We start from the raw sequence: 18,397 nt of genomic DNA, 5'->3' as shown, positions 1-18,397 counted from the left end.
AAATGTGCAGAGAAAACAGCTGAGCACAGAGCTTCTGGTCTGCAGCTTCGCCTCACTAGCCATTTGTTTTCCATCTAAAACTCTGAGGGGAGAAAGAAAAGGCAAACATTGCCATCCCACCCCTCCTTTTTAAACGGGGTAGCCCAAGGCTAATAAGCTAAACAACTTGTTTTGGCTAGACGCTCCTCATCTCCATATGGAATTGCTTGTGTGAGTTGCTGGGTTATTATGTGGTCAAAGGGAGGATGTCAGACCAAAAAAAAAAAAAAAAATCTCAGCACTTTCCTTTTCTCTGGTATAAATCCGCTTTCAAGGCTGAAGTACCTGCATGAATTGCCTAAATTTCATTGACATCACAGAATATCACATAAGCAATGTCTTTAATAGGTTTGAAGGCATGCCTCTTACATTAGGCTAAATTTGCTGATAAATCCACCATATCTAAACCTGCCTACTCTAAACCTCGCCTGGGGCCGTCTTTATAAAGCAGGCATATTTTCATTGAACCAAACAAAATCTTAATTACATATTTGCTTACCATGGACCGCCATTTGGCTTCTGTTCCTGACAAAAGGTGGGAAGTGAGTGGGTTGATGTGGTCTATTTCACAGAAATCGATCTGAAGAGATATATGAAAGCGGGAGAAATACTCCCAAAATTTCAGGTAAGGTTAGTTAATTTTGAGTTCAGCAAACTTGGTTATTCACCATTCTTTATGCCATGTCTAACTAGGGAAATATATCAAATATATAGATATATAGGTATATAGATATAGATAGATATTGATATAGATATATATTACACTACCATAAAATATAATTACTGAGCTTATTTTTTTTTAAATCCAAACAAATGCTTTCTACCATATTTTTACTCTTAGGTTCATGGGTTTCCTTTTTTAAAAAATATATATTTTTATTGATTTCAGAGATGGAGAGGGAGAGAAAGATAAACACTGATGATGAGAATCATTAATTGGCTGCCTCCTGCACGCCCCCCCATTGTGGATTGAGCCTGCAACCTGGGCATGTGCTCTTGACTGGAACCGAACCCGGGACCCTTTAGTCCACAGGCTGACACTCTATGCACTGAGCCAAACCAGCTATGGTTCATGGATTTTCTTCATACAATGCTCTTCCATCCTCCATTATCTTCTTTATAGTGTAGTAAAATTAATACTTACTTTTTTGAATACTAATAATAAATACTAATTTGTTTAAACTTTTTAAATAAAGACTTTTCTACTAAGATGTTATAATTAGGCTCAAGGAAACATTCATAATGGTTTACAGACATATACAGTCATTAATCACTGTTCCCAAATTCTCCTTCCATCCACCTCCTAATGCCCCCCACCCAATGTGTTTCTTCAAAAACGTGGGTAATTCCTACCAAGACAGCTTTTATTTTATCTGGATATGTCTCTAACCTCTACCTAAAATTTAATCTTTATAATTAACTAAGTATTCAGTCAAATGGTCACAGATTCTCTTTTCCCTTTCCGTGTCTACACATTCTCCAACCCAAAAAAAATGAAAATTAACAGGTTGTAATACAGTTAGGCCTGAAGTTTAAAATATTTCAAGTTGCTGTACTTTAGTGAGACTTAGTACATCCTAAAAAGAAAGATTTTATTCCATATTCCAAGTGCATTGTTAGATCACTACATCAGATACCTGCCAATTAATATTTGACAAAGGAGGCAAACACATACAATGGGGATAAAGATAGTCTATTCAATAAATGATGTTGAGAAAACTGAACAGATACATGCAAAAAAAATGAAACTTTCTAACACCATACATATGAATAAAGTCAAAATGGATTAAAGATTTAAATTTAAGACTCAAAACCGTAACACTCCTAGAAGAAAACATAGGCAGTAAAACCTTGCACATTTCTCGGAGCAGTATTTTTTCTGATATATCTCTTTGGGCAAGGAAAACAAAAGAAAAAATAAACAAACAGGACTACGTCGAACTAAAAAGTTTTTGCACAGCAAAGGAAACCATCAACAAAACAAAATGGCAACCTACTGAATGGAGAAAGATATCTGTCAATAATACATCTCATTGGGGATTAATATCCAAAATTTATAAAGAACTCAGACAACACTAAAAACACAATCCAATTAAAAAATGGACCGAGGACCTGAGTAGATATTTCTCCAAAGAGGACAGACAGATAGATGATCAATAGACATATGAAAAGATGCTCAACATCATGAATTGTCGGAGAAATGCAAATTAAAACCACAATGAGATATCATCTCACACCTGTCAGAATGGCTATCATCAATAAATCTACAAACAAGTGTTGGCAAGGATGTGAAGAAAAGAAAACCCTTGTGTACTGTTGGTGGGAATGCAGACTGGTGCAGCCACTATGTAAAATAGTAAGTATGAAGGGTCCTCAAAAAATTAAAAATGAAACTGCCTTATAAAGCACAAATTCCACTTCTGGGTATACATTCGAAGAAACCCAAAAACACTAATTCAAAAGAATATATGCACCTCTATATTCATTGAAGCGTTATTTACAATAGCAAAGATACACCAAGAGCCCATAAATACATGACTGGATAAAGAAGATGTGGTACACATATACAATGGAATGTTATTCGCCCATTAAAAAGAATGAAATCTTTCCATTTGTGACAACATGGATGGGAGGATATGCTAAGTGAAATAAGTCAGTCAGAGAAACACAAATCCCATGATTTCATGTATATGTGGAATCTAAAGAACAAAATAAATTAACAAACAAAACTGAAACAGATTCAGACACAGAGGACAGACTGATGATTGACAGAGGGAAAAGGGTATAGGGGATTGGGTAAAAAAAGCTAAGAAGATTAAGAAGTACAAATATGTAATTATAAAATAGTCATACGATATAAAGAACAGCATACAGAATACAGTCAATAATATTGTAATAACTATGTATGATGCCAGGTGGGTACTGGAAGTATCAGGGGAATACTTTGTAAAGTATATGATATCTAACCACTATGTTGTATACCTGAAACTAATACAAAATAACATTGAATGTAAACTGTAATTGAAAAATAAAATTTAAGAAAAGTTTCAGGAACAAAAAATAAAAATAAAAGCCAGGCTAAAATACACAATACACAGGTTTATCAATCAAAACAGTTTATATTTTCATTTTACCAGTATTTTACTTATTTCTTTTGTGATTACTGATGTTCCTACTTATAAAATGTAACATAAAGGCATACTTAATAATATGAATGAATGCTGCATAGCAAAAGGAGTAACAAATTAAAAAAACAGGTATTCCAATTCTTACTACCTTAACTCTACAAAGTTACACACTCCCCTTTGTATTAATGAGCATTTATCCTTTGTCTCCCATCAAATAGGAAATGGTCATGTTTCTCCACCTTTTTGGTTATTTTGCTACATCGTTAAGTAGGGAGGTAACCAAATGTAAACAATGATAAAAATTTCCTGCAATTTCAGTTAAGATGTGAGAAATTTTAAAAAACCTTTATACTTAAAAAGTCCCCATTCAGACTCTGGAACCATATTTCAAAATAAAATTAAGGCTAAATATTTTTATTTAAAAAAAACAGAAAACTAAACATAAAATTGATAAGTAAAATTCTGAGGCAATATTTCCAAGTGTACAAATGATAAAAGAAATTACAACAAAGTAAAAACGTTTGAATTCTTAGAAAAATAAAACTTTTATAACCAAACATGTGTAACCAAAATTGAAAGACAACACAAAAACCAACCCAACCTAAATATATCAATATGTATGGTTTAGGAAACTGATATAAAGAAATGGAATAGGGAAGATTTTATGATCTAAAATCTTATTATCAAGTTCTTGAAACAATTTCAATAAGTTCTTTAATCAAAATTTTAAATGATCATGTAAAATATTAAGTCCAAAATAATGTTTTTAGAAAAGAGTATCTGTAAAAATTAAATAAAAGCCCACTTTCACAAAGAAAATTCCTATATCTCAGGTGGGATTTTCATATGTAATCTATTTTTACTTGCAAGTATTAAAATATAATAGCTAATTCATTTATAACAGAAAAATAGAGAATAAATATAACCTTACTGAAATTTAATGTGCATGTATATATTATATATATATATACGCTTATTTTAATATATTTATTTTAGCCCTTTACTTTTCATTCCCTAATCTGCAAAATATTTTATAGATTCTCCTAATAAGCACCCAAACTGACTAATAAAGTTTCTTTCCCATTTCATTCATTTTATGTACAAACTATTGATGAAATAACCAAAGAGTACATAGAAGGGGGGAAAAGGGCTTGAATTATCTAAGTCAAGATTTCATTATATATAATCTGTAATTAACCTTCACAAAAATTACTTACATCTGCTTAAAAAGTTGTCAATATTTTTGTTTTTTCTTAAGGCAGGAAAATCCAAATCATATACCAAAGCATCCAATCCATCCTAAACAAATAAAAAAACAAACAGTTAGTTTTCTGGATCACTCTATGAACTTTCCTTTTTTATGAGTAAAGAATAAAATATACCTCTTAATTTTTAATTAGCTCTCTCTCTCTCTCTCTCATACATCTTGCATTCACTTGACACTTTATATAAGGTTACATGAGTACTGGCATAAAAGAACATTTGCTTTTATTTCATATATAGATTTTTCACATTCTAACTCTCCCAGACAGAGGAGCAGCGACATACCACTAATTGGCTACAACTGACTTCAACACATGCCTTTTTCTCTCTCACTTACTACTGCATTTATCTTTATTTCAGATAGTCATCAAACACAAATGGCCTATCTTTGTGCCCACACATATTTTACAAGTACCTAAATAGTAGTTCCTGAAGTTTAGTGTAAAATAAATTCAGCAGTTATATATACTTTTAATTATAAAAATACTAGGGGCCCAGTGCACGAATTCGTGCACCTTTAAAGGAACTGTGGGCCATGAGGCTGCCCAGGACACAGGGGCAGGTCTGGACCCATCCTCCACGTCCATCCCCAGCCCCTCCCACCGCGGCCCCCAGTTCCCTGTATGCCTGCAACCCGACTCCCGCTGCCGCTGCTGCTCCCATGCGCTGAGGGCACTGGCCCCACTCACACCCACTGACAACGCGGAGCAATTGGGGCTGGCGCCAGCAGCGGGTGCAAGCGGGGCCGGCGCCATCAGTGGGTGTGAGTAGTGGCTGCTGCCCCAATCGCTCCTCAGGAGCAGAAGGAGGTGGAGAAGCCCTCAGGGGCGATCGGGGCCGGCAGCCGCTGCTCACACCTGCTGACAGTGCCGAGCGATCGGGACCAGTGCTGGGCACTGGCAGCGGGTACAAGTGGCGGCTCCAGTGCCAGCTGCGGGTGAAGGCAGGGCCGTCGCTGGCAGTGGGTGCGAGCAGGGCTGGTGCCAGGAGTGGGTGCAAGTGGCGGCTGCCGGCCCTGATCGCCCCTCAGGAGCAGGGGGAGGTGGAGAAGCCCTGAGGGGCGATCAGGGCTGGCAGCTGGTGCTCGCACCCGCTGATGACGCCGAGTGATCGGGGCCAGCGCTGGGTGCCGGCAGTGGGTGCGAGTGGTGGCTCCGGCACTAGCAGCGGGTGTGAGGGGGGCCAGCACCGGCAGCAGGTGCGAGTGCCCTGCAGGACTGCAGCATGCGGGAGCAAAGAATTTCCAGTAACCACCAGAGGCTTGCCCCAGTGACAGCGACCGGTGCCCCACCTTAGTCTGGTGCCCTCCCATACCTGCTCCACCATCCCATCGCGGCCAATGCCCACCATGTTCCATGCCCTGCCACCTGTTGCCGACGCCTGCTATATTCTGTGTGTGCCCCCTGGTGGTCAACGCACATCATAGTGACCAGTTGTTCGGTTGTTCCGCCGTTCGGTCTATTTGCATATTAGGGTTTTATATATATAGATATTGGGTTTTAATAAGGGTTCTTTTTCTTTCCTTGAAGCACTTTCTAGGGCAGCCATTAGTAAAGGACAAACATAGGCGTTTACTTTTACTTCTAAGCAAGTGCAGGGCAATGTGAAGGTGTAACAATCAGTTACGTGGGAATGCGATAGGAGGAACATTCCGATAACCCAAGTAATCTTCATTTTATTTAGCTGGAGAAATCTAGTTTCCCCAGTAGAGCCCAAAAATAAAGAAAGGCGCAGCAAAAGAAGATGCACCTTCTGCAAACCCTGTACAGTCGTGTTCATAAAAGGAGAAAAAAAAACAGAGAACATAGATTTTATACTTTGTGTTAAGCCACAGGTGTGAATCACCCAGTTATTGTAGAATACTTAAATATTCCCCTACAAAATCAAAAAACAGAGTCAAAGCTTTAAAATATATCAATGCATGAACTGGAAACTGACAATGGAAAAGAAGGCTAATAATACCAATGTTGTTGACTGCTTGAAGAGATCAACCCGCCCTTATTGTCTTTTCAAAATTCAGAGATTTGTGCATGTCTGAAGAAAAAACTCCTCCACTAAAACAAGTTTATCTATCCCTGAGATACATTTATTAGAGTCTTAATAAGCCATTTGAATATTTGTTCATTCTTTTTACAGAAAGAGATGAGAATCTTTATATGAGAACTAGAAGCCCGGTGCATGAAAATCGTGCACTCAGGCAGTGGAGGGGCCTCAGCCCATCCTGCGCCCTCTCGCAGTCTGGGAGCCCTTGCAGCGGTTCTCAACCTGTGGGTCTCGACTCCTGAAAATACATCCTGCATATCAGATATTTACATTACGATTTATAACAGTAGCAAAATTAGAGTTATGAAGTAGCAACGAAAATAATTTTATGGTTGGGGGTCACCAAAACATGAGGAACTGTATTAAAGGGTCGCAGCATTAGGAAGGTTGAGAACCACTGTTAGGGGATGTCCAACTGATGGCTGGCAGTTGATCCTTAGCGGCGCTGCCTCAGAGGCAGGAGAGGCTCCCGCCACTGCTGCTGCATTTGCCAGCCATGAGCCTGGCTTCTGGCTGAGTGGAGCTCCTCCTGCATTGAATGTCTGCCCCCTGGTGGTCAGTGCGCATCATAGTGACCGGTCGTTTCACCATTTGATCGATTTGCATATTAGCCTTTTATTATATAGGATTTGTTTAGAAAGACCAGCTGATGTTTGGTTTGTTCTAAATAGAAAAAAACCAAACCACTAAATATTTGAATTAACTGTTTTCTAGGCAAAGGTAAATTAAAGATGAATATATTTTTTTACATTTTGACTAGATTTTAAGTTATGGCAGACACCACAGTTAATATCTCATTTTCTTCTACAGTGCCTTAAAAAATAACCTGGATGAGTAGGCATAAAAGGTACAATAAAGCTACAATTTTTATGTTCAATAGCAAAGGCATTACAATATCCAAGAAATAATATTTTTCTTAGACTAGACACTAAGTTTCAATGTATCGTGTCACTCCAAAAAATAATATGGACTACAGGAGAGTGCAAGTACAGTATTCCTCTCCCCCCCCCCCCTTTTCCATGGTTTCAGTTACCCATGGTCAACCTTGGTCCAAAAAATATTAAATGAAAAATTCCAAAAATAAACAATTCAAGTTTTAAATTTTGTGTCATTATGAGTAGCACAATGAAATCTCACACCATCCACTCCATCCCGCCAGGGACCTGAACCATCCCTTTGTCCAGAGTATCTACATGTATACGCCACCACCCCCTTTAATCACTTAGGAACCATCTTGGTTATCAGATCACTGTTGTGGTATCCCAATGCTTGTCTCTTATTTTACTTAATAATGGCTTCAAAGTGTAAGAGCAGTGATGCTGACAATTCAGATATGCCAAAGAGAAGCCATTAAGTGTATGTATGTATAGAAAAAAAAAAGTACATATAGGGTTCAGTACTATCTGCAGTTTCAGGCATCCACTGGGGGTCTAGAATACATTCCCTGTGGATAAGGGGGACTACTATACTATTAGCTACACAAGAATAATTTCAGGCCAAATTTTGACATCTTAACGTTGTCTGGGAAATGCAAGTAGGTATAGTACGATAACCTCAATATATCATTATACTTTATGATAACTATTATTTTAAGAACCCCTAACAAATACTTACTTCCAAAGACACATCCAGTTTTAAAAAGTTCAGAACATCTAAATTTATATTAGCTCAGACTATTTTCTAATATCAAATAAAACTTTAAACAGTGAGGGATATATTAAATTTTAGCTCTCTTTGGTAAATATATTTAAAACAATTGCCTCCATTCTTACTCCAAATAAGATTTTAGAAAAATTACTAAATGTTAGATAGAAAAGAACCTCAAAATTTACCTTAATGCCCCATTTTATACCCAAGGCAAATAACAACCAGAAATATTAACTGACTTGCCCAATGCCACACAGCTAACTGGTAAGCTGTGAAAGATCAAAATACTAACTCTTAGTCTAGTAGTTAGAGATATACATAACATGGTCATAAAAACATAATTTTAAAAATCTCATTTTCTTAAAAATGAAATTAGGAATAAACATATATATTTAAACCCAATATGCATTCTTCAAAAATTAATAGAAAATCACCAGTCATTCTTCTAATTATAACAGTAAGTACAGCCTGGCCGGCGTAGCTCAGTGGTTGAGCATCAAGCATCAACCTATGGACCAGAAGGTCACGGTTCAATTCCTGGTTAGGGCATATACCCAGGCTGCGGGCTCAATCGTCGTGTGGGGCATGCAGGAGGCAGCCAATCGATGATTCTCTCTTATCATTGATGTTTTTATTTCTCTCTCCTCTACTTTCCTCTCTGAAATCAATAAAAACATGTTAGAAAAAAAAAACACAACAGAAAGGACAATGGCTAGAACACAAAATCCTATGGTTTTTCTACTATACCACAAGCTCAAAATCCTAAATTTTCTCTACTATACTATTACTTCCTCTTCTGAATAACCTTCCCTAAACTACCTATTAAAACTCCTTATTATTATGCCCAGCCGGGTGTAGCTCAACGGTTGAGCATCGACCCAGGAACCAAGAGGTCGCCAGTTCGATTCCTGGTCAGGTCACATGCCCAGGTTGCAGGCTCGATCCCAAGTGGGGGGCATGCAGGAGGCGGCCGATCAATGATTCTCTCTCATCACTGATGTTTCTATCTCTCTCGCTCCCTCTCCCTTCCTCTCTGACATCAATAAAAATATATTTTAAAAAAAACAACTCCTTATTAGAGTTATTTTTTATTTCAATCTTCACAGCTACATCTCAAGCACCTTGAGCAAGCTATGTTGTAGCTTGCTCAAGGTGCTTAGCGGACGGGTAGCATAGTGGATACTGTTGGTATCCTACTCCAATAATTATTTCTACCTTCCTAATTTAACCCTAATTTTGTTTCAGCTACTCACCTTCTTTCAAGAGACTATGAGCTTCCAAGGAAGAAGAAATCTTTTCCAGCTCCAGGAAGCTGGTTCTGATTAGTCTAACCCAAGGCAAACATGGAGGCTCATTACTCTTGCCAGTGTTCAGCTTAAAGAGAGGAACATAGTAATAATCTGGTACATGAGACATGAGGGAAAACCTACAGAAAGGTTTCTGGAAAAAAATTCTTCTCTTTTGAAAAGATACATGTAAGATATAGTCGTTCCTTTAATGAGAAATTGTCATGTCTGTATGTGACACCTTAAAGAACAGCAGCCATTTGCATTCTCAAGAGATGTTGGCAGAAAACAAAGCCAAACACAATGAGGACAACAGAGCTAAAGGATGTAAGGAACCTGAGTCCCTGATGTTTGTTGAACCAATGAATTAACCTATTCTATAGCCACTATATCCAGTACATTTTCTTAATACATTTTCCTTATGGCCTAACTCAATTTACATTACATTTTCTATTTCTTGTGACTAAAACCATCCAAACGTAAATACACAGTAAGAGCTCAATAAATGCCATTGCACTGAAACAGCATTAATCAAGGCAATAGGACTTGTTGCAGTGAAAGGGCAAGAGAACTGCCCATTCAATGGTGAGACTGGGGCAAGATGGGGTTGACAAAAAGTATCACTCTGGTAAATGTTCGGATAACAGAACAGAACTATGAAGAATGATTTTTTGAGCCATCCTATCTAATAACAGACAAACTTGGTAATTGACCATACCTTCGCTACACCTCCCATTGGCTAATCAGTGTGATATGCAAATTAACCGTCAACAAAGATGGTGGCTAATTTGCATACTGCAGGCAGGGCGGGACATCGGTAGCCGCCATCCAGGCCTCCGTGTGCGAACCCAGGAGCCGCCAGAAAGCCAGGCCGCAGGCAAGGCGACCCCCCGGGACCCAGGAGCTGCCTTGCCTGCGGCCCGTGATCATGATCGTGATCGGAAAGCCGGGCTGCAAGCAAGGCGTCCCCCTGGAACCCAGGAGCCCGTCGGCGAGGTCTGCAGGCAAAGCAGTGATCAAGCTATGAGGGGGAGGGTGGGGGGTGGAAGAAGCTACAGGAGCAGCTCTTGCGGGAGACTGAAGACTCCCGCCAGAGCGAGGAACAAAGACTGAAGGCTCCAGCCACAGCGAAGATTGTGTCCAGAGCGAAGATGGAAGGCGGTGGCCAGAGTGAAGGTCTGGGTCCCAGGTGCCAGAGGAAACCTGGTGCTGGCAGCCAGGGGAAAGAAGGCCTATTGCACGAATCTTCGTGCAACGGGCCTCTAGTGTTTAATAATAAAATTACTTCCATGGGCTCAAATATTTGAAACATTAAAAAATAAAGTAAAAGCTTTTTTTAAAAAAAGACACATGAGTATTTGTATGCTACTGTTGTAAAGACAAGTCAAATAATCTTTCTGAGCCTCAGTGTTCTCTTTCGTAAAATAAAGATAACTACCTACAACTCATACTAGATTTATGAGAATTAAATAAGTGAAGAATGTGAAGTGTTTGGTCCCTTAGTCCACTTCCCTCTTTTTATTTCTTTAACTGACATTTGAAGTTCTGTAAATCTCACTAATGATAGAAATGACATACAGAGAAAACAGACACTGTAGTTAGTGATGTGGTCATAAAAACTTAAGAGTAGCCCGGGCCAGCATGGATCCATGGTTAGAGCATCAGCCTGTGTACCAGAAGGTCTCAGGTTCGATTCCTAGTCAAGGGCATGTACAGGGGTTGCAGGTTCAATCCCGGCCCCCCCCCATGCCCCCATTGGGGTGCTTGTGGGAAGCAACCAAATCAATGTGTCTCTCTCATATGATGTTTCTCTCCCTCTCCTCTTCTCTCTTCTCTGTCTCTCTCCCTCCCCGCACCCTTCCACTCTCTAAAAATCAATGGAAAAATATCCTCATTCTTCCAGTGAGCATTAAAAAAACAAACAAAAAACAAGAACAACTTAAGAATAAATCTTAGTGCCTCAAACAGACTGTCAAACTGCAGTGGGAAGGCTGGGGAGGGTAGGGGGACAGAAGGGGTAAGAGATCAACTGAAGGACTTATATGCATGCATATAAGCATAACCAATGGACATAAGACACTGGGGGGTAGGGGAGGCCAGGGGATTGTCAAGGGTGGGGAAAAAAGGAGACATATGTAATACCCTTTGTAATACTTTAAGCAATAATAATAATAATAATAAAGAATAAATCTTAGGTCAATATGTTAAACCTTTCCCCACTGTAGTAATTCCATCTATGATTTTTTTTTTAAACATGGGGCATATGACTTTTGCTAGACCACAGAATTTGATCATGCATTTGTTAATGGAAACTAGCTGCCTCCACTAACTGTGTAAGGACACTAGGTGTTTGGACTTATAGTTGTATGAGATGGTATATGGCTTTTCAGTATCATCCATAAGCAAAAATTATATGCCTTTTATCAGAGAAATAGAATGGGCAAGAAGGTATTCTTCTAGCATAATCTAAAACATATAACAACAGTGGCTAAGGGGAGTCAAAACACTGAGGTGGGGGACAAGGACACAGGCTTCCACTTTAATGCAGTGAAGAAGCTACACAAACACAAGGAATGTCTATATGCAGCCATAAACTAGAGCAAGGAATTCGGACTTTTATTCAATACTCCCAAGTTCTGTAAAATAATGACAAATGAGACTTCCCCACTTCCTAAAGTCCATATTATAATATCAGGATTCAGGACCTTAACAGAAATTAACATTCCTCCAAGAGCAAAAACAATTCACAAGGAATGACAGCCAAAGCATGTTGTCCTACGACTTACTTCTTCACTTAATTTTATGATTAAGACATGAAAGAAAGTTACCTTCTACTTTTACAAAATGTCCATCATCTAGCTTAACCATCAATTTAAGATTTGTAGGGGAGAGGACATATAAGACAGGAGCCAATCAATGTCAAAGATTTACAATAATTAAATTATTTAATACTCATGGTTTACCAATGACAGTAGATCAGTCAGAGCAATATATTTTGAAAGAAGCTAATCACACTGGAGAAATACTTCCACATAAACACACAAAAGTAGGTATGTTTAATTATAAGTATAACATTTTACAAGGACCTCTAAAGAATGAACATTTACATTTCATATTTCTTAAGAAGTACTGGCATTAGGAGAGGGGAAAGCTCCAGTTGTGTTACCTCACAACAGAGCTTAAGCAAAAGGAAAAGCAGGAGCAATTATTCAACTGAACACTGCTGCAAATTCTAGTTCTCTGGATAGTTTTGAATTATAAAAATTAGAGTCCTGTGTAAAATATCATTTAGGATTACATCTACTAGTAATAATACATTTCTTATAAGGTATCCTTACTAATAAAAGCCTAAGTGGTTGTCACGCCATGATGCCCTCACACCGTCACAAGATGGCTTCATGTACAGCGGGCACTCGCAGGTGGGTGGGGCTGGGCTTGAGGCTGCCTGCGCTGCACAGAGCCTGCCTAGGAGCCCCGCCTCTGCGAGGTGAGGCCTGCCTGGGGGTCCTGCCTCCTGGCTCTGCACATCGCAGAAGTGGGACCCCCAGCTCCGGCCTACCTCTTTGTGGCAATCCATCGAGGAGCCCCGGATGGGTGAGCGGGGCCTACCTCTTTGAGGCGATCGATTGCGGGGCTCCCACACTGTGACAGGACACAGGCCAGGCTGAGGGACACCACCCCCCTGAGTGCACACCTGCCTGGGGGTCCTGCCTCCTGGCTCTGCACATCGCAGAAGTGGGACCCCCAGCTCCGGCCTACCTCTTTGTGGCAATCCATCGAGGAGCCCCGGATGGGTGAGCGGGGCCTACCTCTTTGAGGCGATCGATTGCGGGGCTCCCGCACTGTGACAGGGCACAGGCCAGGCTAAGGGACACCACCCCCCTGAGTGCACGAATTTCGTGTACCGGGTCTCTAATGAGAATATAATGGCACTAGGAAAGGTATACTATGTATAAAAAAACATTTTTAAGTAAAATTTCAAAATCTAAATGTTTACTATTCTAAACATGAACATGTTTTATGAGAAACTACCAAAAAAATCCATTAGTACTATGGCAGCTAAAACCAAGGCTTCCGAAAACCCAAACTACTTCTAAAATAGGCTGACCTTTGGTACTAAAAGACTTCTGTTAAACTTGATGACAGAACATGTACCATTTAAAGAAAATATTTTTGGCACATATAAATCTCTTTGCTGGGTAAAGAGATAAGAAATTTCTCAAGATTAAGCACTAATATGAAAATGAAAACAGAATTTCCTCAGGGAATTTGAACAACTTCTGATGTTAAAAACAATTAAAATTTATTTAACCAGTGTGACATTACTATATATATGACAATGCTTCCTATGACTCATTTTCTCTACATGTATCAATCTCTAAATGGGCACTTTTGAATCAGTCCCCAACTAAGTTACTCAAGTCTACACTTAGTTGGGGACTGATTCGGAAGTGTCATTGTACATTTTACTAAATATTTAGAATACTTAATTTTTTTGCACTATAATTGTCCTAAAGAACATCGGCATGTATATAGTGCCAAATAGGCCTTCCTCTATCTCTAAAAATCAATTTAAAAATATTTTTTAAAATCCTTAAAATATTAGCAAATAGAATTCAGCAATATATAAAAGCAATCGTACACCATAACCAATAAAGATGTAAAAGTTCTTAAAGTTTCCAAAGATCTATTCCAAAGATTCAATACTTATTCAATATTCAAAAATCAACAAGCAACCAGCATTATTTACGATAGCAAGACATAGAAGCAACCTAAGTGTCCATCAATGGATGAACAGATAAAGAAACTGTGGTATATATACATACAATGGAGTATTATCAGGCCATTAAAAAAAAGAAGAAGAAGAAGGGAATCTTGCCATTTGAGACAACATGGATGGGCCTTGAGTATTATTTATAATACTCAAGAAATTATAAATAAACCAAAAGGAGCCAGAAAAAGAAAACAGAAATGAAAACACAGGGAATAAACACAAAACAAGTAATAAACTGGCAGACTTAAATTCCAATCTATAATAATAAAAGCATAATATGCTGATTAGACCGGACAGCTGAATGACCTTCTGAACGTCATTCCAGACGTCCTTCCAGACGAAGCTGCAGCGGCGGGGGCCAAGGCAGAGGCAGTTAGGAGCGCGCAGGCATGCAGAGGGGTTAGGGATGATGAGGCAGGCATGCAGAGGGGTTAGGGGTGATAAGGCAAGCAGGCAGGTGAGCAGTTAGGAGCCAGCAGTCCTGGATTGCTAGAGGAATGTCCGACTGCCTGTTTAGGCCTGATCCCACAGGAATTGGGCCTAAACCAGCAGTCGGACATCCCCCGAGGGACTGGACATCCCCTGAGGGGTCCTGGATTGCAAGAGGGTGCAGGCTGGGCTGAGGGGGTCTCCCCTCCCCCATGCACGAATTTCGTGCACCAGACCTCTAGTGCAGGGGTTCTCAACCTTCTGGCCCTTTAAATACAGTTCCTCATGTTGTGACCCAACCATAAAATTATTTTCGTTGCTACTTCATAACTGTAATGTTGCTACTGTTATGAATCGTAATGTAAATATCTGATATGCAGGATGGTCTTAGGCGACCCCTGTGAAAGGGTCGTTCAACTGCCAAAGGGGTCGCGACCCACAGGTTGAGAACCGCTGCTCTAGTGTATTAATAATTACATTAAAAGTTAATAGTCTTAGCACACTGATTAAAAGACAAACATAAGCCCTAACCGGTTTGGCTCAGCGGATAGAGCGTCAGCCTGCGGACTCAAGGGTCCCAGGTTCGATTCCGGTCAAGAGCATGTACCTTGGTTGCGGGCACATCCCCAGTGGGGAGTGTGCAGGAGGCAGCTGATCGATGTTTCTCTCTCATCGATGTTTCTAACTCTCTATCCCTCTCCCTTCCTCTCTGTAAAAAATCAATAAAATATATTAAAAAAAAAAGACAAACATAAATTTATAACATGTTAATATAAACATTTTGAATACTATTTTTAATTGATAATAATGGCATTATTTTACACTTATACAAATCTCCATTGTCTCATTTAATAGAAGATGGCTGGACTATCAAAGCTATCAATCTGTTGCAATACATTGTCTTGGTTGAGGTAAGAAAATCTGACTTCACATAAATACTTAGTTGGAAAAGGAAAGAGTACATTAACAGCATTTTCAAATATTTGTGGAAGTTGTTTTCCACACCAAACATGACAAGAGGTGTTTCTTAAAGGTCAGTTGCAATATGGAATTTGAAAATGTACATATGAACTTTTTTTTAAATGTATTTTTATGTATTTCAGAGAGGAAGGGAGAGGGAGAGAGAGATAGAAACATCAATGATGAGAGAGAATCATTGATTGGCTGCCTCCTGCACACTCCCCACTGGGGACTGAGCCTGCAACCTGGGCATGTGCCCTGACCAGGAATCAAACAATGACCTCCTGGTTCATGTCAACGCTCAACCACTGAGCCACACTGACCGGGCTGTACATATGAACTTTTTGCACCCCCTTTGCAACATTAAAATAAATTGGTCTATCTTGCACATTGAGTGGATCTTTTACTCATGGATGATCTTATGACATCATGCATTTGTCAGTTAGAAAAGCTCACGGAAGTATGAATGAACTCTTCCAAAAGTTGACATTTCATCATACAATATTGAAAAATCATATGTAATGTCATTATAACCCCATGATAAAAGTTTTCAGGCATTGGGAAGCTGTCAAGCTCAGGTAGCAGATACAAGTATCCAAAATTCTAATTTTTACCTAAAAGCTTTAATTTTCTCACTGACCACAAATATTATCAGTTGTTTTCTAAAAGTCATACTTCAAAATACAGTCAGAATAGGTCCTTCCCAAGTGATACATACATACACATAAGTCATACATAGACATATCCTTCATATCCAAAGGCCATATTACTGATAGTAACAAATAAATGTACAGTTCCGTCATGGTACCATTCATGCCTTAACCAAGTTTTTTTTTCTTTCTTTTTAAGAAGTCCTTTTTTTAAAAAATATATTTTATTGATTTTTTACAGAGAGGAAGAGAGAGGGATAGAGAGTTAGAAACATCGATGAGAGAGAAACATCGATCATCTGCCTCCCAACCAAGGTACATGCCCTTGACCGGAATCGAACCTGGGACCCTTGAGTCCGCAGGCTGACGCTCTATCCACTGAGCCAAACTGGTCAGGGCTAGAAGTCCTTTTTTTTAAAGGTTTATTGAGGTAAATTTACATAAAGTAAAATTCATCCCTTTTTAGGGTTTATTTCTATGAATTTTGTCAAACATATAGTTTAGTTATGTAACTACAAACACCACTACCACCACCACCACAATCAAGATACAGAACACTTCGTCACCCTAAATGTTCCCTCATACTTCTCTGTAGTTAATCCCGCATCCCATGCCCAGCCCCTGATAAATGTTCAGTTCTGTTATACGACAGTAAGCCATTTACCAAATAGAGGAATATTAATTTTTTAACATTTTCCCAGTTCTCCCATATTTTACTTTATACCTATTTAATGAAATATTACTATTGCCTACTGTTAAATTATGTACATGTCATTAATCATAACCATTGTGACTGTTCATTTGATTCTACTTCAAATCACCATGTTTCATAACTTAGATTGACTACCAACACTCACTTTCCAGATAAGTCAAATCCAGCAAAGATATGCGTTAGCAGGCAGCTATTTGAACATTGCAATACTCTACAGGTTTGGTCAAAGAACTAGCTGCCATCTCTCATCCAGTCAAGTTCTGGACCAGTGCTCCAACCCAAACAATAAACAATCTTTTCCCTACTACTTCAGAGCTCATCTTCCCCCTCTCCATTTTTTACCAATCTCCATACTTTTTAATCAATTTAAATATTTTTCAGTTGGTGCATTCTGTATACAAAGCACCCTCCTAAGTGCTATGGAAACACTTTTCTTTGTGGCATGTTATCTACAACTTTGGTGCTCATTCTACTGTACTATAGACTAAGGACCTGAAAATCTGCCACTTGCTGGCTATATGCCATTGGGCAACTCATTTACTTTTTCTAAGGTTTCATTTCATTTACAAAGTGAGAAAAATACTTGCCTCACCCAGCCCAAAGTATTGTTGCAAAGATTAAATAAAGTAATGAATGTACAATGTCTAATAAAAATGGGTATTTATTGGCTTTTTGGCATCTCATCCAAAATTCAGATATCACGGGGGAAAATGCCCCACCTATCTATATATATGAAAGGCTAATATGCTAAATGTCCCTCCTACTGTCTGACCGGTCACTATTATGCACATTGACCACCAGGGGGCAGACGCTCGATGCAGGAGCTGCCATGACACACACTGGCCAGCACCACAGACCTGGCGCAGACAAACCAACAGTTGGCTTCCCCCAAGTGGGACACAGGCCCCACCACCACCCTGAAGTGACACCCCACCAAATCGCAGTCAACGCTGCCAAGACTCCATGGCGCAAAATGCGGCCCACAGCCCAGCCCAGAAACGGTCACTGTGGGCTCTGGGTAATGACATCACATAGCAACGTCTGGCTTCCTCTCCCTAGCAACTAGTCCCTGCAGTTTCTTCACCCCAGGAACACAGGTGGAAACATTTTACACTTTAACCAAATGTCTGTGAAGCATTTTCCGTGCCTCATCTCATTTAAGGTACAGAAGTCCTACAGTAGGTCAATAGGCGACTCGGTGGAATCCTATTTTCTTTTCATTAGCTGGAAAACGGAGATTTAGAAAGTTTAGAAACTTGACCCAACTGAAAAGTAAGAAATGGTGGACCTTGAAAATGACTTCAGGTTTTGTAACTGTGCAGAATATAGTCAAATACTGCTGCAGTTAAATATTTTATCCTTTGTTCTCCCTGCGTGATCTACAATAATAATCTGCTTCATGTTGATATTTACTGCTGTGTTGCTGACAATTACCTGAAAGAGAAGTTGGGGTGCTTCACTGGGCT

At 39.3% G+C, this 18,397-nt stretch overlaps 1 protein-coding gene across 3 annotated transcripts in view; it reads right to left on the bottom strand.

The window, feature by feature from the left end:
• The window catches only part of ROCK1 (Rho-associated, coiled-coil containing protein kinase 1), a 134,882-nt gene that overhangs the window by 105,180 nt on the left and 11,305 nt on the right, over positions 1 to 18,397 (bottom strand). For all 3 annotated transcript variants that reach the window (XR_001361160.1, XM_005861605.2, XM_005861607.2), the window contains exon 2: positions 4,385 to 4,466. Coding sequence is in view for 2 of the 3 variants with exons in the window: in XM_005861605.2 (XP_005861667.1) it covers positions 4,385 to 4,466 (82 nt within the window). In the remaining variant the exon portion in view is untranslated. The remainder of the gene's footprint in view (positions 1 to 4,384; positions 4,467 to 18,397) is intronic.

Source organism: Myotis brandtii, unplaced genomic scaffold (genome assembly GCF_000412655.1).
Source record: "Myotis brandtii unplaced genomic scaffold, ASM41265v1 scaffold154, whole genome shotgun sequence".
Lineage (NCBI taxonomy): Eukaryota > Metazoa > Chordata > Mammalia > Chiroptera > Vespertilionidae > Myotis > Myotis brandtii.
Note: the sequence above shows the minus strand (reverse complement) of the source record. Positions and strands in the feature narration are given on the sequence as shown.